The following is a 21,148-nucleotide window of genomic DNA, read 5'->3' as shown; positions in this document are numbered from 1 at the left end:
TTTTAGTACTTTAATCTAAGCTTGTTTATTTTAATTTTCCAATTTACAACTTAATTTATTATTAATATTTCTGTTTAGCGTTAACTTATTTTTATTTCAGTTTTTGTTTTAGTAAAGACAATTTTTTAAAAAGAAACTAAAAACTTAAAAACTTAAAAAATGGAAATTAGAAATGTTGCCTTGGCAGCTAACTGAAATAAGTTTAAGTTGAAGTACTAAAATTACTACTAACTAAAACTGAAATAAAAATAAATTACAGCTTTTTTTTAAAAGAATCAAAAATGAATAAAAATGACAATTTTGTTACGACTTTGGCTATTGACTTAAAATTAGAATAAGTTGTTAGTTGTCTTGGAAACTTATTGAAATAAATGAGCACAAGTTATAACATGAACTACAATTAATTTATTTTTATTTCAGTTTTAATTATAGTAATTTTAGTACTTTAATCTTGTTTATTTTAATTTTCCAATTTACAACTTAATTTATTATTAATATTTCTGTTTAGCGTTAACTTATTTTTATTTCAGTTTTTGTTTTAGTAAAGAAATATTTTAAAAAAGAAACTAAAAAGTAAAAACTTAAAAAATGGAAATTAGAAATGTTGCCTTGGCAGCTAACTGGAATAAGTTGAAGTTGAAGTACTAAAATTACTACTAACTAAAACTGAAATAAAATAAAATTTAAGCTAAATAGAAATATATATAAAAAAACGAATACAAACTCTTAAAAATAAAATAATTTGTTAGTTGCCTTGACAACTATCTGAATTAAATAAGCTTAAGTTGAAGTACTAAAATTAATTTATTTTTATTTCAGTTTTAGTTTTAGTAATTACAGTACTTCAACTTAAGCTTTTTAATTCGGTTAGTTGCCTTATTTTAATTAACAAATAATTTTTTATTTGACAATATTTCTATTTAGCTTTAAAAAAAATTATTTCTGTTTTAGTTTTTGTAAAGCTAAATACACATATATAAAAAAAGAAACAAATAAATTAAATGGAAATTAGAAACAATTTTAAGTACTAAAATGACTAAAAACAATACATTAAACATATAAAAAAAATTAAGATAAATAGAAATAATTTTTAAATGAAAAATAAGTTGTTAGTTGCCAAGGAAACAAACTCATGAAATAAATGAGTTTAAGTTAAATTACTAAAATGACTCAAACTGAAATAAAAATAAATTAAAGCTAAATAGAAATAAAACCTAAACAAAACTAATAAAAATTAACAACATAAAAAAAAGACAACAAAATACAAATAAAAAGCTCAAATCAAATATTCAAAATAAGATTGTTTCCGAAGACAAAAGCTGTTCCTTGGTATTACTGTATAATGGATGACGTTCCCATTTTTGGTCCTTCTAGTTTATTTAGTAGATATTAATGAAATATTTACAGTTGTTTCACTTTGAGAAGAACATGTTTATTCATCTACGCATCTCTGGTCTCTCAATACAGACAAAACCAAAGAAGCGTCGCTGCTCATGCCACAGTCTGGCCCGTACTCATCCTCAGGAGCTCCTTCCTCCCTCTCCACCTCAGGCCTCGGCCTCTCCTCAAGCCTCCAGTTTGGGAAAAGCCACATGCCCATGGGGACTCCCATGATGCTCCAGCGGCAGGAGGAGGACGACCGATGGCTTGCCAGACAGAGAGCAGCGCTGAAGGTGGAGAAAGCGGAGTTCCAGCAGCAGGAGAAGCACCAGGATGTTGGTCGGGCCGCAGAACCAGTGGAACCACAGAGAGAGACACACAGGTGGGTCACCGATGAAGGGAAACTCCAGCTTAAAAATCCCCCATAAAACACTGATTGTGTGTTATCACACTGCCCTCTTGTGGCGCACTCTAGAAATGTTTTCTCGTGTTGCAGGTACAGCTCACACCGGAACGATGTGGGTGTCAGAGACTTATCTCAACCCTTGGGGGCGCCGCCTCCTCTCATCACCCCTAAAGCTGTTCCTCGGGACCATCACCCCTCTTCATCCACTCACAGCACTCTCTGGAACCCCGTCTCCCTCCTCAACTCGCCCTCAGACCGGCCTCTGTCCCACATCCATCCTTTCTCAGGCCACACCAGACCAAAGGCTGTGGAAGAGGACGTCAGGCCCTCTTCCCTGCGGGGGAACAGCCTCCCGGAGTCTGGGAAATACCTGGCGGATCTGGAAAAATCCACGAGGACCTTCCTGAACCAGCAGAGGGTCTTCAGCCAGTCTGCGGCTCCGGCTCCGGCTCCGGCTCCGGAGAGGACGGACCCCATGATGGTGTTCGATCAGGCTCTACAGGAGCACAGGAGGCTCCTCAGCAAACTAGACCTGGAGGAGAAGAAGCGCAGGGAAGCCAGAGAGAAAGGTAGGAAGTGCTAGAAAATATCAAAATGTCTTTTATTTATTTGTTTGCCAGACAGAGAACTGAAGGTGGAGAACGTATAAATATTTGTGTGTTTGTTTGCCAGATCTATCTATCTATCTATCTATCTATCTATCTATCTATCTATCTATCTATCTATCTATGTATCTATCTATCTATCGGTCTGTCTGTCTATCTATCTGTCGCTCTATCTATCTATTTATCTATCAATCTATCTATCTATCTATCTATCTATCTGTCTATCTATCTATCGGTCTGTCTGTCTATCTATCTGTCACTCTATCTATCTATCTTATCTATCTATCTATCTATCTATCTATCTATCTATCTATCTATCTATCTATCTATCTATCTATCTAGCTATCTATCGGTCTGTCTGTCTATCTATCTGTCGCTCTATCTATCTATCTATCTATCTATCTATCTATCTATCTATCTATCTATCGCTCTGTCTGTCGGTCTGTCTGTCTATCTATCTGTCGCTCTATCTATCTATTTATCTATCAATCTATCTATCTATCTATCTGTCTATCTATCTATCGGTCTGTCTGTCTATCTATCTGTCACTCTATCTATCTATCTTATCTATCTATCTATCTATCTATCTATCTAGCTATCTATCGGTCTGTCTGTCTATCTATCTGTCGCTCTCTATCTATCTATCTATCTATCTATCTATCTATCTATCTATCTATCTATCTATCTATCTATCTATCTGTCGCTCTGTCTGTCTGTCTGTCTGTCTATCTATCTGTCACTCTATCTATCTATCTATCTATCTATCTATCGGTCTGTCTGTCTATCTATCTGTCGCTCTATCTATCTATCTATCTATCTATCTATCTATCTATCTATCTATCTATCTATCTATCTATCTATCTATCTATCTATCTATCTATCTATCTATCTATCTATCTATCTGTCGCTCTGTCTGTCTGTCTGTTGTTCTATCTGTCTAGATTCAAGATTTATTTACATTGCCAAAGCATTCATAACACTATACAATAAAAATAAATAAATATATATATATATATATATATATATATATATATATATATAAAAAAAAAAACATTTTACATGAAAATAAACATAGCAATAAAATGTTTTAATCTTCTAAAAAATATATATACTGTATATATAATATATATCTATCTATCTATCAGTGTCTCTTGCACAATAAACCAATGTATCAGCCAATGTTTACATATATGCACTCAGGTTCTTCTTCCATCCATATTGTGTCTTTCACTTCTGTTCTAATCTTCTTTTCTTCTGTTTCAGGTTATTTCTATGAATTTGATGACTCTTATGATGAGAGCGATGAGGAGGAAGTGCGAGCTCATCTGAGAAGAGTCGCCCAGCAGCCTCCTCTCAAACTAGACGCATCTACAGAGGTACAGTGACACATTTCAGCAGCGCTCCCACAACTACAATCTACAAGCTACCACGAGTACAATACTGCAACCATACTGGCATTCATGCTGGGAACACTACTAAAACTGATCAAATCTCTCACAATAGCTGTTTCCATCCAAAGTTGCGAATTTAACTTGTGCACAAAAGTGGATTATATCATAAAACATTTGCGAATAAAGCAACGTTTCATCCCATGTGTTCAAGAGAACAAAATCGTCACTTCCTGTGAAATTGGTGCAAAATATCTGTTATAAAAAAACACTGTGGCTCTTTTTTTTTTTTTGCCATCATAAATGACGTCTCAGAGCACACAGACGAAATACAATAAACTCTGTCATGTTATCTTGCATTCGGCTGCTGGTGTTTGGGAGCGCAATCGTGAGAGACACTTCTGGGAGGTGATTATCCCAAATCATTTTGAAGACAGACCTTGGCTCAGGCATTTCAGAACAGCCAAAACAAACATTTGAGATTCTGTGCAATACGATTGGCCCGTCTGGTAGTCCAGTTATCCAATCACATCCTCTTTTGAGGCAAAGTCACATTTTCTGTTGTGGATTGATACATTTATTCAGTAAATGTCTTTCCATTGTAGTTTATGTGCTATTCTTATCAATTGACTAAATTAAATTTTTTATACGCATTCTTAGAATTAATGTGCATCTTGGCGTTTCCATCCAGCGTTTTCTTTTATGCGATATCCCGATGTGCGCATACAGTACATATAGGTGTATGGAAACATAGCTCGTGACGGTCTGTTTGTTTTCTCTCTGCAGAAGACAGAGTTTCTGGGTTTGTTTGGACTGGCGACTCTCTCGAAGCGAGATGAGCTCCTGGAGATGAAGAGGAGGAAGAGGAGGAGGATGATGCAGGAGAGAAACCCTTCACCCTCAGCGGTGCAGAGTAAACGAAAGACTCCCTCTCCTCCCCTCACCACACGCTTCACCCCGGAGGAGATGGACCGCACCGCTGAACTCGACGACAAGAAACACTTCCTCAGCATGTTCCACCTGAACCACGTCAGTCTGGACGAGAGAAGAAGTACGTGCAGGACACACACCAACACACTGAACGTTTGGACAAATACTGTCACAGTCACACATATATATTAGATGCATACAAAATGTTTTTGCTTATAATGTGTATATACATACATATAGATAGATAGATGGATAGATGGATAGATAGATAGATAGATCTCGTTTTGCCACCACAGGAATAAATAACTCATTAAAAGTATTTCACTTTAAAAAATATTTACACATTAAATACTATGTAAAAAATATTTCCAAATTTTACTGTTCTTACTGTATATTTCTTAATTATCTAAATTATTTCAAACTTCTGAGTGTGTATTTTTTTTAAATTCTATTTATGCTTATGTAAATATTATAAAGTATTATATTATATATATAATATTATATTACATTGATTTATGGAAATATGCATAACATTCAGCATTGTACTGAATATATTTTCCTCATTTAAATGCCATGCAGGGATATTTGGGAACACAACTTAAGTAATGATTTAAATTAAATGATTTTTGTTTTTTGTTAATTGAAATGAAATCTGAACTGATTTGCTAAAATGAATTGGAGAGAGAAGATCCTTTACAAGAATGATTTTGATTTCAGATTTGTTTTAAAGGCTGAGTGCATTAAAAAGTAATAATTTTTTCTTTTCTTTTTTTTTTACCTCAGAGAATAAGAAGATTGAGGACTTGCTGGAAGCCATTAAACAGAAAACTGTAACTTTGGACACCCTCAGATACGCCTCAGATCAACCCTTTTCTAGCACGTCTGCTTCAGTGTCTGGTAAGATCGACAGATACAGAAACGGCTTTAACCAAACGATCAAGCTTTGCCATTAAAGTCCTGTTCTATTCTTTTCCCATCATACAGCTGTCTCACATCTCAATCAGTCTGTCAGTAATGTTCACCCTGAACCCCTAAATCACTCACCCGAGTACCCTCCGCCTCAAGACCCCCCGCCACTGGCTCCTCTCCAGGCTCCAGGCCAGCCCAAGATGACCTCCCCGAGCAGAAGAGGCCCGAGCCTGCAGGCCAGCGCTCGACAGACCCTCCGGCCGAAGGAACAGCCTCCTGGACTCAACGGAGTAAAACTCCAGGCATGGGAGCGAAGAAACTCCGAGGACTTCGCACAGCACTTCCATCAGTCTGTGCTGCAGTCCACTCAAATATCCCAGCAGAAACAGAAAGGTGACGTTGGCTACCCTATACTTATATTTAAGATAATCGGCCCTATTTTAATGATCTAAGCGCGTGGTTTAAAGCGCACGGCGCAAGTGCACTTAGGGCGTGTCCGAATCCACTTTTGCTAGTTTAACGACGGGAAAAATGGTCTACAAAGGTTTGTCCCTATTCTCTTAATGAGTAATGGGTGTGTTTTGGGTCTCATCTCCCATTCCCTTTAAAAGCCTGTTGCTCTCGCGCCATGGCGGATTCGCTATTTGCATGGCGGAATTTGCAAGTGGAAAGACTGAACACTTCTCTAGTGAGTAAATGGATCTGCTGGTGCGTGAGGTTAAAGCGTGCAAACAGAACATCTACGGGACAAGCCAGATTCCAACAGACAGACATACTGATGCGCATCCCTGTGTGTGTAATAAGCAGATTGTTCGCTCGTTTTTGACCCGCCTATAGGAGCATATTACTAACGTGCTCTTTAAATAACAAAACAAATATTGCGCCATTGACTTTAGACCGGGTTTTTGTTGGTCAATGGCACAGTCTATTTCAGTTGCCTCAAAATAGCAACACGCTAACAACTCGCGCGCCTAAACACCTCGTTTTCAGACCAGCAGCCCATGGGCGCACATACTGGCGCAAATACATTTGCTATTTAAACAATGTGGAGCAGGACGTGAAAATGATAACTGCGTCAGGCTCAAACTAGCAAAAAACACTTGTGTCGCGCCTGGCGCTGCATTGTGCCGGATGTATGATCGGGCCCAATGTATGTAGATACATATTACCGGTATAGCCTGCGTGACCTTTTTTTGCGTGTTCCAACAGGTGCTGCTATTGGAGCGAACGAGCAGTTCGACCCCCCTGCACATCCACCTCCAGGCCTCCAGAGGGCGCTCAACAAACTCCCTAATGGACAGACCAATGGCCACTCCTGCCATTTATCAGCCCTCCACAACTCTCCAGGGGTGAGGAATGACCTTTCAGCTGGGGAAGGCATCAGTTCAGATGAAGACGAGGAAGAGGAGTCCTTCAGTCCTAGGTGGAATGGGATTGAATCTATATTTGAGGCGTACAAGGAGTACATGGAGGGTGAGTTTACAGCATATTGAGATTCAAACTTACGTTATTTGGATAAATATGTGAACATGAGGAACTTTTAGCAAGTTGAAAATGCAACTGAGCAGATAATTGAATAGTTGTGTTAAAGGATTCGTTCACTTCAGATTGCAGTTTCAAAGTCTTTACAATCCCAGCCAAGGAATAAGTGTCTTATCTAGCCAAACCATCGGTCATTTTTGTAAAAAACAACAACATTTATATACTGTTTAACCACAAATGCTTGTCTTGCACTAGCTCTGTGATGTGCCATGCATTCACGTTGAAAGGTCAAGCGTGACATAGGGGGAAGTCCCGACCTAGTGTTTACAAAGCGAACGTGCAAAGACTAAGTCAAACGCCCTGTACAAAAAAAAATTACTAAAATAAAAGGTAAAACAATGATGTTGGATGATTTTGAAGTTGGAGGAGAAAATGAGATGGCGTTTTTCGCCCTACCCTACATTTTCCACCTACGTCAGGTTACCGTCTGACCTTTCCAACGTGATTACGTAATGCGTGAAGTCGTGGACGTGCAAGACGAGCATTTGTGGTTAAAAAGTATATATATTTGTAATTTTTTTTAGAAAATGTCTGATCGTTTCACTAGATTAGACTTTTATTCCTCGTCTGGGATCGTGTAGAGCCTTTGAAGCTGCATTGAAACTGCAATTTGGACCTTCAAACCGTTGGACCCTGTTGAAGTCCACTATATGGAGAAAAATCCTAGAATGTTTTCCTAAAAATCTTTCTGTTGGTCAATGTGGCAAATCTGCATGACAAACTTAAATACACTGCAAAATCTGCATGGGGAAATCTTTCACCCTCACGAGAATTCCCCAATCGTGTGAATTCTTATTGAAATGACTAGATTTCATCTCAAATTCGCCAAACAACAGTAAATGTGAGGGCGCCTTTAGACTGCATTGATTTGTCTGTGGACAGGATATAGTCTTTTCTGAGTGTTTTCTACTGTATGATTATAGTGATTTACTTTTCTTTCTCTTTCCCCGCCTGTCTCTCAGAGAGAAGTATAGAGCACCAGGTTCTCCAGAGTGAGTGTAGACGCCTAGAGACGCAGCATTACAATCTCACTCTGACCGCCGAACAGCTTTCTCACAGCATGAGGGTAAGAATATATTATTTTGGCATCTCTATTATATAGTTTTTTTATATTATTATTTTTGCACAGAAAATGTTTGTCCACACTAAAATCATGTTAACACATTGTTTACACCTTGTGGCTATTGAAAAAGTAAGGGGGGTGTTATTGATTTCCATTAACCCTTAAATGCATGAATGTTTCGCCAGTCATTATTACATATTCGGGTCTTTAGCGACCCGGATCAATATCTAACACGGATGGATCTGTACCTGTCATGATAATATAAAACTCTCCTGATATTAGAGTAACAATTACAGAAGTATAAAATAAAGTATATTTTGTTACCTTTTGGAGCTCGGAAGGGTTCAGTTTGAGCAGATGTTTTATACCATCATCACTGTCCTCATCAGAGCTCATTTCCCAGTACATTCAGCATATTCGCCATCTCAAACATATTGTCAAAACTATCATTTTCAACATCTTCAAAATCAATATTTTGATCGCTGACAGCTTCTTCACCAGATCAAGTGATAGTGACAATAATATTTGACTGCGTTCAGTACTTGCTCTGCAGTAAATCTCCGAACCATTTCAAGTTTTGCTGATGATACTTCCTATTCTTTTGTTTTCTGCCTGCGGTAACTATGAGCGAAACGTCACTAAATCATTGTGTATCAGACACTGCCACCTTGTTGAATAAATGTGAATTGCACTTATTAAGTCATCAAATATTCAATTATTGTCACTGTTACACACCTCGGGTCATTAATTATGGAAGCTTGTTTCCGCCATAGAATAAAACATTTTAAAAGATAATTGCGAGTTTACATCTCGCAATTCTGACTTTATTTCTCAGAATTGAGATATATAAAGTCAGAATTGCGTGATATAAAGTCTCAATTATCTTTTAAAATGTTTCATTCTGTGGCAGAAACAAGTTAGCTAACAATTGCGAGAAATAAACTCGCAATTCTGACTTTTTTTCCTCATAATTGCGAATTTATATCTCGCAATTCTGACTTTATAATACACAATTGCAAGTTTACAATTCTGACATCTTTTCTCAGAATTGTAAGATATGAACTCGCAATTGTGAGTTATAAAGTCCAATTCTAAGGAAAAAAAGACTGACTTTTTGACTTTGTCATGCAATTCTGACTTTATATCTCCAAATTGTGTGTTATAAAGTCAGAATTGCGAGTTTATTTCTCGGAAGTTTATATCTCTCAATTCTGACTTTATAACACACAATTTTGACTTTATAACACAATTTCGACTTTATATCACGCAATTGTGAGTTATAAAGTCAGAATTGCGTGATATAAACTCAAAATTATGTGTTATAAAGTCAGAATTGTGACTTTTTATTTTTAAAAAAAGCAATTGTGAGAAAAAAGGTCAGAATTTTGAGATAAAATATCACAATTACCTTTTTTATTTTTTATTCTGTGGCGGAAACAAGCTTTCATAGTTAGCGACGCTATAACGTTTTTACAAAAACATCAATGGAAAAACAGACATTCTTTTATCATTTTTTATGTATTGTTTATAATGAATTGACTGAGGAATACTAAAAAGGTAGATGTCTAACTTTAATTTTTTTTTTTTATATATTAATGAGGAGGAGGGTAGTTAATGACGTCCCGGGTCACTAAAGACCCGAAGTATGTGTTTAAGGGTTAAATAGTCTCAGGTTAAGTGTCGCTTGCAAAAACCTACACCAATTTGCCACTCTTAGGTTAATAAGGTGGATAGTTTGAAAGTAGGCATATTCGGACGCAGGGCATGACTTTTTCTCTCTTTCCCCCATATTTAGGAGCTGTTGGCACAGAAGCACAATCTGGCGCTGAAGAGAGAGCGCATGCAGGCCGAACTGGAGCACTTCAAGAAATGCTTGGCATTGCCGCTGCTACACTGGCACAGAGGATACTACAACAGGCCTTCGCCGAGGTGACCTTCCTCGCATTTATGATGGACGTGCTGATGAAGAGTGACTGATCAGTGTAATAGCTGAGAACTTAAATTACTAAACGTGTGATTTCAGCTTTGGCACGAGAAGATAGACAAAGCTATCGGTCATTGTTTGGTGCCAATCTCTGACGCCTCACTGTGACTCACTGCACTACAAGTCCAACCACTATATACAGGATCTAATCTCTGAACAAAACAGGCATTCAGCATATCCATTACTTGACGGATCAATCTGACGGGACGTTTGAAGGACCAATGCCAAGACGTGCAGAAAACCAACCCAGAGCTGTTCACATGCAGATGGCTCCTGGAAATGAGTTCAAATCTAGTTCAAATGTTTTAATATTTATACAGTTTTTAAAGGAATATGATTATGTAAAATACTGTCAAATCGCTTTTTGTATGTTTTTATTATTAATGACGAATTATAAAAAGGACTGTAGTTTGGAAAATAAATATTTTAATGTTTTTTGCAGGGGAAAATGTGTTAAGGTACTGCTGGTCAGAAATGTTGGTGAAAGACAGAAATGAAGCGGGTGGACTTGAGTTCTCGATTCAAAAGGTTTAATATGAAAGTGGTTGTCTAGTACTATTTTAACAGTGTTCCTGTATATTTTGTCATTTTCTCTTCGTCACCCATTAAACCAAAAGTTCTGTTACATGTTCTAGTACATGGCTGTTCGAAAATAAACCAATCAAATGTGGTTATCACTTTATAATCGCTTTCATTAATGACACTTTAATAACAAACCGCAGACCAGCAGTTCAAGTATGAATATGCTGATAATACATGAATCAGGAGTACATTTGTGAATGTACATGAATTATTATGGAGGACCATTTGTGCTAAGTCAGTCAAGCAATCGATCATTATGTGGATGATGGAAAAAATGTATCAATAAATATAACTAAAATGAGTAATTGAGCATATATAAATAATAATGAAATATTAAGAATAACCAATTCAATATAGTATTTTCTGTAAAATTCATAAAATAATTGACTTCTAAGATGATTATGAAATGGCACAAATAGGCCCTTATAAATTAACATTCTGTTAAACATTATATGATGGTCATTTGATACTGTTTGTTACAGACTTCATGGAAATAATTATAAAGTGTCACCCAAATGTTTGTTTGTATCATTTATTTTTCAACCTAGCTGCCATGAGAACAGTCATATTAAATATAGACTTTAGTGCCACGAAGTTTTGTTGAATTAACCTAAATGAGCTGTCGCTGTGTTATTAATTATGACACAAAACCACACTTCATGTGTTGAATTTGAAAGAAACGTCCAATGCTACAAGTCGAGAAGTGTCTGTCTTAAGATGTTTATTCTCCATTTTGTCTCTGACACTTAAAACGCAGACCTAAAGGCCTGTAGTTATTGTATATTGTTTAAAACAAGAATGGCGAATGGAAATCTGTGTAAGAAACGGAAAGCGAACGGAACAGCCACTGGGGGCTGAAATGTTTTTTAGTTGTAATTTTTAGTGGAATGAAATGTGAGTTAATATATTATTTGTTGAAGGTAGAAATACTTATTTATGGATATATAGGTGTATATGCTGATAAAAGAGTTGGAAAAAAATATTTCTTGCCATATTTTGTTTACAAAAACTCTTAAGAAAGAAATGGACATGATTCATTCGCATACGTAACATGATCTTTCAGTTGTTTCTTGACTCTATATGATTTACAATGCAGCAAAATAAACAACTTGATATTTAAATGATCTCTGGTCTTATTTTATATATATATACAGTATATATGTATATACAGTATTATGTATATCTAGCAAGTTTTTCACTTCCAGCTCTTGTTAACAATTATATATCACTTATAAATGATTAGATATACAAATGAATAGCAGGTATTAAGATTGATGTGGTTTGGAATTGGTAAAATGTGCTTAATTAAAACCGTCCAGTTGGACTGCAGTGTACTCAATGTAAATGAAAGTAACTTGCAGTCAGTTTGTGTTTGCTGTTACTTACAGAAGGTTACCAGGCTGTTGTTAGTTCACTCCCTCTTTGCTTCACATTGTTCTGTTGAAGCGTGTATGCAGTTTGTCCCCTGCAGTGTTTTTCATCACAATGCTTCTTCTTCAGCATTGCGTCCAGGCCACTTTTATCTAGTTTAGCAGGTCATTCAGGTCCTTTCTGATCCACAGCTTTGAAACTGTACACCACCTGTGATGCAAATAATCAGTTTTTGCAGAGATGTTTATATAAAGTGATTTCATCAGTCTTATTTGCTAGAATGTTTATAGGCCTATACGCTCCTAGCCCATAACTGTTAAACCACAAGTTAAAGGGATAGACAGTTCACCCAGAAATTAATATTCTGTCATTTCCAAACCTTTTTTCCCCATAGAGCGAATTTATGAAGAGTTTATTAAAAGTGAATGTGGACTGGAGCTGTTAAGCTCCATGACAAAAATAGTGTCATAAATATGGTACATACGTAAGAGTCTAACTGTTCTTCTGAAGTCAAATGATTGTGTGAGAAACAGAACTGAATTTAAGTTATCATTCAATGAACATCGAGTCTAACCCGCTTTATTTCCAATGAACAGTGAATGAATTATTATTTTTAGTTGGATCTTTTCAATAAATCCAGAAATGATTCATTTAGGAATTCATCCAGAACTGCAACTGTCACAGTGTCTGGTTTGTGTTTCCCCGGGTGTCCACTAGAGGTCTCTAACCCCATACTGTCACCATTCACTCTGGAACTGCATTTCCCATAATCCTTTGTCTGTTCTCATCACTCGTGATTGCACTCAGCTGTTCCCTATCACATTGTTAGTTTCTGTGTATATAAACCCTGTCTGGTCAGTGTTTGTCACGGAGTTGTTGTTTAATGTCACTGCACTTCTGAAGTCTGTTTCTCGCCTGTTATTGTTTTGTTTCTCGTGTTTGGATTTATTATATGGATTTTGACCCCTGCCTGGATGACTACGATTTGGATTACACTTTATTAAATACTGCTTTTGGATCTACTTCTCCTGTGTGTGTTCTGTGACAGCAACAGCCCAGAGTAATTGTAAATAATAAATTGTATACAACAGGTTTACATGCATCAAAAGTAAAAAAAAAAGAAAAGATTTCAATGATTCTTAAACGACTCGTCGGATGAATCGGACTCGGCCCAGTCTGTTGTGATTGGTCTACCGTTTACAGCGCACGTTGAAAGCTACATTTCACTATCATAACTTAACTCAGCTCTGTCTGAAGGCTTCCTAAAACTCAGCGATTGTACACACTGTAAATAAAAGTAACGATGATATGATTTTACCATATCGATCCAAATGCGAGGCCGATGATGAAACATTGGAAGAGCTAGGCTAGTTATTAAACCCGAACTTCCATCGCAAGGACGACTCGAGCAGGACGTTTCTCAATGAAACGCTACTCAGTTTGAGGTACATTATGAGATGTAACAACTGTAATTCCTCACCATCAGCATTAACAAGTTTATGTTCAACAATAAAGCGATGTGTATACTTCAAATTTATTGCAGTGCACATGCAGGGACTGTATCAATAACGGTGCAAATGTTCGCCGAGCACTAATGTGAATGTTTGTAAAACAAATCTTGCTCCATCCTTTATCTTTACTCAAAGTAGTGTGAACGACAGACAATCTGCATTAATAGACACAGTTTTAGGTAATAGTGGCCCACAGCGAATTAGCATAAGTATTTTAGTAAGACAGTAACGTGAGTTAGCCGGTTAGCCGAAACCGTACACGATATAAAACACAAAACTAAGTGTTTTGAACACCTGGTAGAAAATACATCAGTAATAAATCATGCTTACAGGTTGTGATTCTGAGAAGCAAGCTTGTCCAAATAAACTGGGTACTGACCCATCTTTCAAGAGCAAACATTTGCGAATCCTGCATTGAACTAAGCAGTCAGTAAAATGATGTGTTTGTGGGCGTGTCAAGTTGTTCGCGGGCGGACAACATATAACATTGGCGGCCATTATGCAAATGTGTCTTCTAGTGACGTAGAGCCGTAAAGCAGTAGGATTCGAAACAAAAACGACTCGTATATGTATAGTCAATTATTTCTTTTGGGAGACAATAACTTTATTTATCGTCCATTTTCGACTTCGCAACTTTGCAGAACGTTTACATTCACAGACAGCTATATTACACCCTTGCATGAAATGGAATATTCGAAAAACCATAATAAGGGCACTTTAACCCTTTCATGCATAGAGGCATTTTCTTGAATTTGCATGGGTTTTGATGGCATAGTTGCACATAAATCTCTTCAGTGGACCCTGGTGCATCATCCTATACATTGCAACCAAGTGACAAGCCGTTGTGTTTCGATTTTTCCCCCCTCCAAACCAAGATGGCCAGAAATGCCAAGTTGCTCTGGAATATCCACCCATTCCTTCTATCCTAGGAGACTCTTGTAGGTAAAAAAAAATAATAATATTGCAGCATCAAGCAATATCTAATGAGTCCTATCACAGTTACATTTTCCAAGTTTTGATTTTAGATTGGGAGAAAAATCTGATTAATCATCTGTCCACTGTAGTGGACCTCATGCATCAATGGCTATATTTCAGCTACAATTTATACTTATACTGTGAATATTGTTTTTGAAAATACTTAATCTGCAGTGTCTTTTTTTTTTTTTACTGTAAATAAATGTATTTGTATTATTAGAATATAATTTTCCTTGACATCAAAAAAAGTTGTGATTACATAATGTATGTGACTTAAGTTGTAATGCATTACTTAGATAAAAAAGTAATCTGATTTCGTAATGCATGTTATTGTAATGCATTTTTACTCGTAACATCAAAAAGTAATCTGATTATGTAATACGTTACTTGTAACACATTACTTTACTTGTAACATTTAAAAAAATCTGATTACTTAATGCATGCTACTTGTAATGCGTTTCTTTACTCGTAACATCAAAAAGTAATCTGATTACGTAATGCACATTACTTGTAATTAATTACGTTAGATCAAAAAGTCATCTGATTAGGTAATGCATGTTACTTGTAACACATTACTTTACTTGTAACATCAAAAAAGTAATCTGATTGCGTTATGCATGTTACTTAATGCGTTACCCCCCAACACTGCTCATTTCAGATGAGATTGAAAAAAAAACGTATCGCTAGGTGTTCTCAGAGGAGGGCTATGCTAGAAATGTGTCCATCTTTAACATAATCAGAATTATCAGCTAATAAGGGTAAACTGACATACTCTGGTACACTGGAGGGAGCATCTGAGTGGTTTCCACAGTTGTACCTTGACAGGCTGTAGAAAATTCTGATGGAATCACGTCCTCATGTTCTGATATCAAAGGTACGCGAAGTGCAACTTGTATGAAGTTCAATTGCCTTTGCAATATTTCACATTTATATTTTTTGTATATATTTGATAGTTTTCAGATGATTTGATATAATTTTATTGATTAGTTTTTTTAAATACACATACTTTACCTGTTTGATTATTGTATTATGTTTAATACAGTATCTCTTCAGTTTAAACCAGAGCTTTATTGTTCCATTAAGGCTGTATCCATTTAAAATTTTGAATAAATATAATCATTTACTCTCTATGTTATTATTGCATAGGCCTACCGTTTAATGTACAACAACAATGAGGAGCAAATACCCATCTGCCATTATTTATAAGAATAAATAGCATCTAAAACTATTTACACTTGATATACACTTGCCAATAGTTAAACCTTTAAAAACGCATCTCGAGACTCTTGTTTTTGCGTTCGGTTCCATTTCAATGCACCCCGTCGCCCGCGTCTTATTATATAACTATCCCGTTTACCTGTTCAAAGAGACGCTCAGGTGAACAGGGTCACGTGACCATGTTTTCTCCACAGTGATTCTGGCGACAGACTCCGTGTAACCGCTGCGCACCTTCCGCGTTTATATGACACGCACTGCTGGCAACATCTACAGTCTCTGTTTCGCGGTTAAAGTGCGTTAATCAACTTCATGACAAACTATTTTACAAGTACACTCTTTCATGAAAGGATTTATCAGAGGACTGCGATGTGGCGTTGTCATTTCATTCTGTATCTGACATGTCTCGCGTTTACTCAGTCTGCGGGTAAAGCCTGTTTTATGCTTCTGCGTCGAACTGCCGCCGTAGCTACGTCGTAGGCTGTGTGTAGCGCGCGTTATATGTGACCCTTGACCACAAAACCAGTCACAAGTCTCACTGGTATATTTGTGGCAATAGCCAACAATACATTGCATGGGTCAAAATGATCAATTTTTCTTTTATTCCAAAAATCAGTAGGATATTAAGTAAAGATCATGTTCCATGAAGATATTTAGTAAATTTCCTACCGTAAATATTTAAGAAATTAATTTCTGTAAATGGATGCAGCACAATCGTGAACATAAATGGACAACTTTAAAAGCAATTTTCTCAATTTTGCGATTTTTATGTACCCTCAGATTCCAGATTTTCAAATAGTCGTATCTCGGCCAAATATTGTCCTATCCTAACAAACCATACACCAATGGAAAGCTTATGTTTTCAGCTGTTTTTATGTATTAAAAAATTGACAATCTCAAGGAAAATTTGATTTCTCAGTTCATGACCCCTTTAATTAATGTATGGATTTGACAGACAAAGTAACTTACACTCCATTTAAGTTTTTTTTTCTGCATTCACATTTTATTAGTTGCATTCCCAGGGAATCAAACCCATGACTTAGGCCAGTGCCATGCTCTACTGTTTGAGTTACAGGAATATTATTTATGTTAAATAAAACATATTTATTACCTATTTTAAAATAATAATAATGTCATATTTAACAGACAGCACCGGTTTTGTTTGTATCAAATTAAATATGGTCTCATCTTTGACTTAGGTCTATTGAAAATACACAATTTAAAGCACAACATATGTATTGTGTCTTATTTCCTCAGTGCCGTCTGCAGAGCTGCTGATGAACATTAGTCGCTGTCGACGGCTGATTGTGGTGCTTTCTCAGGCGTACCTGGAGCAGGAGTGGTGCACCACCAACTTTAGGTGTCGTTACTTGTTTGGACTTATATGTTTAGTTTGCGTTAGTTTCCTGTTTTTGTAGTCAATACTCCCTGATTATTTGCATCTGTGTCTTGTTAATCTAGTTTTCCCTGTGTATATAAGCCCTAAGCTGCGTCCTAAAATTCTGTTTTTATGTTCAGACAGGGTCTGTGGCATCTGTTGGAGCTGTCGAGGAAGCCCATTTTCATCACATTTCAGTCGCAGCAGAAGCAAATAAGCCAGGACATCAGTCAACAGCTGAGACAACACCAATCTCGAATCACAACAATCACCTGGGGCGCACACTCCATGGTGAGACCCTCACACTGCTCAATAAATCTCTTGAGATTTAGGATAAAACCTAATCATACTCTTTCCTTTCTCACAGACCCCTTCTTCAGGGTTCTGGAAGGAGCTTGCGTTGGCAATGCCACGTAAGATGACGTTTCACAGGGAATCGGCGGGCGATCCGCAGACTTTGTTGCAAGGTGATAAAGATCCGATGCTCACGCAGCAGCCTGATTACCTGGACTGCAGACCGGACCCAGATCCTGCAGGAGACCTGGGTATGAAACGTGCTTCTTGAAGTGTCATTACAACAATGATATATGATCTGGGTCAGCGCTGGATTAGGCGTCATTTAAAGGCATAGTTCTGTGATATTTTGAAGAATGTTTGAAGAACATTTCTTCAAATTATTTGTGATTGAACTCTCCGTTTAAGACAAGCTTTACTTTGCCATACAGTTTTTAACCTTATAAAGAAAGCCTACTGCATTATATTAGATGGGAATTTCTAAGGTCTAATTATCAACAAATTTGTTTTACACAGTCTACTACATGTCTTCTGTCGTCTGATTAATAGTTTATCCTGTTTTAATTCTATTTGAATGATTTTTATGAAGTAAATCAGGCTTTTGAGGAGCGTTTATTTGTTCATCTCGCGATCATTCTTGTATTGCATTGCATTATGTTTCCCCTCCACAATAAAAACTACAGAGCTTTGATCATAAAACTAAGCATTTAAAGGGTTAGTTCATTGGAAAAAATATATATATCCCATAATTTTCTGACCCTCAAGCCATACTAGGTGGATATGACTTTCTTCTTTTAAGAAACACAATCAGAGTTATATTAAAAAATATCCTGGCTCTTCAAAGCTTTATAATGGGAGTGAATGGTAACTTCGATTTTGAAGCGCAAAAAAGTGCATCCATCCATCATAAAAGTAATCCATAGTGTAATCCATAACCCATAGCTCCAGGGTGTTAACAAAGGCCTTCTGAAGCCAAGCGAAGCGATGCGTTTTGTAAGAAAAATATCCATATTTATAACTTTATAAACTATAATCACTGGCTTCCGGTAATGGCCGTACGCGAGTCGAGTTCCGGCGGAACAGTGACCTCTGACCCGCCACATGACTCATAACGTATAACGCATTGCTTCGCTTCACTTCAGAAGGTCTTTATTAATCCCCATGAAGCCGTATGGATGGATGGTTGGATGGATGCGCTTTTTTGGGCTTCAGAATCTCAGTTACTATTCATTGCCATTATGAAGCTTTGAAGAGCCAGGATATTTTTGTTAATATAACTCCGTTTGGCTGTTAGAAGAAAGTCATATACACCTATGATGGCTTTAAAAAGGTGCATTGCGCAAGTCTCTGAGTTTTTGCAGAACTATGCCCCCTTCTGGCTACACACGAAACTGCAACCAGAGTTGTGCACGCGGTTACATGGAGTTTGCGTTGGGGTTTGGGATGAACTAGAAGCCGGTCTCTTTGAATCCATCTTCTACTTTTGCCAAAGTCGCTTGAGTTGTCTTCGCTGATGCGGATAATGGCGGCGAATACACAAACCTGCCAGACATAGCCAGGTGAGCGTGAACGCGCATGACGTCACGCCCAGTCGATTCCGTCCCGAATCCCTCTTATTTATTTTACTGTACAGGATTATAGAGGCAATCGCAGAGATCATAGAAGGGCTCATTCAGCCCATCAGGCAATTGTTTAAGCATGTATGGGTTAGAAAAACGGGTATTTTTAACATGAAAAGTTGCATAATGCACCTTTAAGGTGAGTAAATTAGGGGATAATTAAAAATTTTGGGTGAACTAACCCTTTAAACATCATGTATTGTCTAAAGATTCAATAAAAATAAATGAGGTTCCATTACAAAAATAGATAATTTCATGTGTCAGGCTTTACAGGGTTTACATTGTAAAAGGTTGCAACATTTTATTGTACATATACAATGTGTTTACCTCACAGGTTTGCGTTTGCCCATCTACAAAACCCTTCCATCCAAAGCTCCAGTGCTTCCTGCAGGTCCAGGTGAGATGAATGAACCTAAACCCCCAGAGATAGATGTATCTGACCTCGGCTCGAGGAACTACGCCGCCCGCACAGACTTTTACTGCCTGGTCTCCGAAGACGATATATGAGACACACACTCCTGTTCCTTTTTGCACTTTTAAGTCACTTTCCCCCCAATGATTTCATGTTACTGTTTTTTTTTTTAAGTTTTTTAATCTATACCTGTACAGGTTTGCATGCACACTGCTTAATGTTTTTATGAAAAATGTTTAATAACATTTCATGTATAGTCATAGGGATGAAACCTGTTGGTTGTGTATATGTTTTAATAAAAATCTGGGGTCCATGTTTTATTTGGTTTTGACTTCATTATAGCCCCTTTCACACAGCGCGATGATCCCGGCAAATTGCCGGGAAATTGCCAGAACGCCTTCTGTGTGAACGCAAACACGACCCGGGATTGATGCCGGCATCGATGCCGGGTTGGGAACCTAGTAACATTGCCATGTTCAGTCCCGAAACGCGCGCTGTGTGAACAAAAAATCGTTCGCCAGCTGTGAAACGGTACGTAATGCGCAAGTTTATGATCGAATCAAAAAAAAAAAAAAAAATCAACCCGGTCACACTAAATGCATCTCTATAGCACGCATTGTGTTTATCGTGCAATTTATACGCCAAAATTTGTTTTTACATGCATATGATACGCATGGGTAGGATTAGTCGTGTGGGGTGCGTGTGTATTACACGCAATAAAGTGCGTATCAAATGCACACGAAAACTGCGTATCATATGCACGTAAAAACTAATTTTCGCGTATAAATGATAAGCAAACTTAAGACGCTGCTGCGACATTACAAGTCACATCGATGTCACGTGTCTTTACGGGATTTTTACGGGTTGTGTGTGAACGCACTCTCTGATTCCGGAAAATCACTGGCAGTGTGAATGAACCAAAATCAAACGAGCCCGGGTCAAATCCCGGGTCACTTTATCCGTGTATTTTCCGGAATCTCTGTGTGAAAGGGGCTTATAACACCCCTACGTCTGAATCTGAATATGCCTACTTCACTACACAGTTGGCGAAAAACAGTATGTTATTCATAAAACAGTATGCAAACGTACGTAACGTAACCTTGGTTCCCTGAGAGGAGGGAATGCGATACTAGCAGAATGCAATATTGTACACAGCTCATGTCCTCATACATAGCAATCATAAATCAATCATAAATCAAAGCCAATCAGATTCAGAGGAGCGTGTGGGCGGAGCTCTGCCTGCAACGCGCTACTGTCTCGCAATCTCTGACGGAAAAAGGATAAGCAATAATTTAATCAAATGAATCAATTTTATTCTTATTTAAAATACTTAGCTACATAAGTGACTGATACAATCTTTGTCATGGAATACACAGTTTGTTCACATAGAGTTCACAGTTTGAGGCTAATATTCAAGGCCTGAGGTGAATTATTCCTTGTCCCTATCATTATAGCTATAAAACTCACTCAAAATAATACAACTCAAATATAAAATTATAGAATATTTTTTTAAAATATTAATATTCAAATATTTAATTAAATTGAATACACCTACTGTACAAAACACATCAGTATCTGAGATAA

General features: G+C 37.1%; 2 protein-coding genes across 3 annotated transcripts in view; both read left to right on the top strand.

The window, feature by feature from the left end:
• Positions 1 to 10,887, top strand: part of gse1a (Gse1 coiled-coil protein a) — a 40,870-nt gene extending 29,983 nt beyond the window's left edge. Inside the window, exons 8-16 of the mRNA XM_084397746.1 lie at positions 1,468 to 1,762; positions 1,877 to 2,355; positions 3,655 to 3,767; positions 4,566 to 4,830; positions 5,493 to 5,606; positions 5,694 to 6,011; positions 6,828 to 7,091; positions 8,123 to 8,226; positions 10,019 to 10,887. Of these exons, the coding sequence (XP_084253872.1) occupies positions 1,468 to 1,762; positions 1,877 to 2,355; positions 3,655 to 3,767; positions 4,566 to 4,830; positions 5,493 to 5,606; positions 5,694 to 6,011; positions 6,828 to 7,091; positions 8,123 to 8,226; positions 10,019 to 10,156 (2,090 nt within the window). The 3' untranslated portion in view covers positions 10,157 to 10,887. The remainder of the gene's footprint in view (positions 1 to 1,467; positions 1,763 to 1,876; positions 2,356 to 3,654; positions 3,768 to 4,565; positions 4,831 to 5,492; positions 5,607 to 5,693; positions 6,012 to 6,827; positions 7,092 to 8,122; positions 8,227 to 10,018) is intronic.
• A 5,199-nt stretch (positions 10,888 to 16,086) lies between these two features.
• On the top strand, positions 16,087 to 20,125 carry sigirr (single immunoglobulin and toll-interleukin 1 receptor (TIR) domain). Of its 2 annotated transcripts, none has more exons than XM_084397745.1 (5): positions 16,087 to 16,156; positions 17,119 to 17,221; positions 17,380 to 17,530; positions 17,607 to 17,784; positions 19,487 to 20,125. In XM_084397745.1, coding segments are annotated over exons 1-5 (606 nt in total). In that variant the 5' UTR covers positions 16,087 to 16,155; the 3' UTR covers positions 19,660 to 20,125. The 2 variants fall into 2 exon arrangements, with proteins under 2 accessions (XP_084253871.1, XP_084253870.1); XM_084397744.1 differs by having other exon boundaries at positions 16,087 to 16,288.
• The last annotated feature ends 1,023 nt before the right edge of the window (positions 20,126 to 21,148 follow it).

The sequence above is a fragment of the Rutilus rutilus genome (genome assembly GCF_951802725.1).
Source record: "Rutilus rutilus genome assembly, chromosome: 23".
Taxonomy (NCBI): domain Eukaryota; kingdom Metazoa; phylum Chordata; class Actinopteri; order Cypriniformes; family Leuciscidae; genus Rutilus; species Rutilus rutilus.
The sequence above is the reverse complement of the archived record's forward strand: the minus strand, read 5'-3'. Positions and strand labels throughout refer to the sequence as shown.

Bases quoted from the DNA above. Each gene is read 5' to 3' on its own strand.
- sigirr (XM_084397744.1), top strand. From the start codon at position 16,174: ATGACAAACTATTTTACAAGTACACTCTTTCATGAAAGGATTTATCAG. The intron at 16,289-17,118 runs GTAAAGCCTGTT...TTATTTCCTCAG, and splicing joins CGCGTTTACTCAGTCTGCGG to TGCCGTCTGCAGAGCTGCTG. The intron at 17,222-17,379 runs GTGTCGTTACTT...TTTTATGTTCAG, and splicing joins TGGTGCACCACCAACTTTAG to ACAGGGTCTGTGGCATCTGT.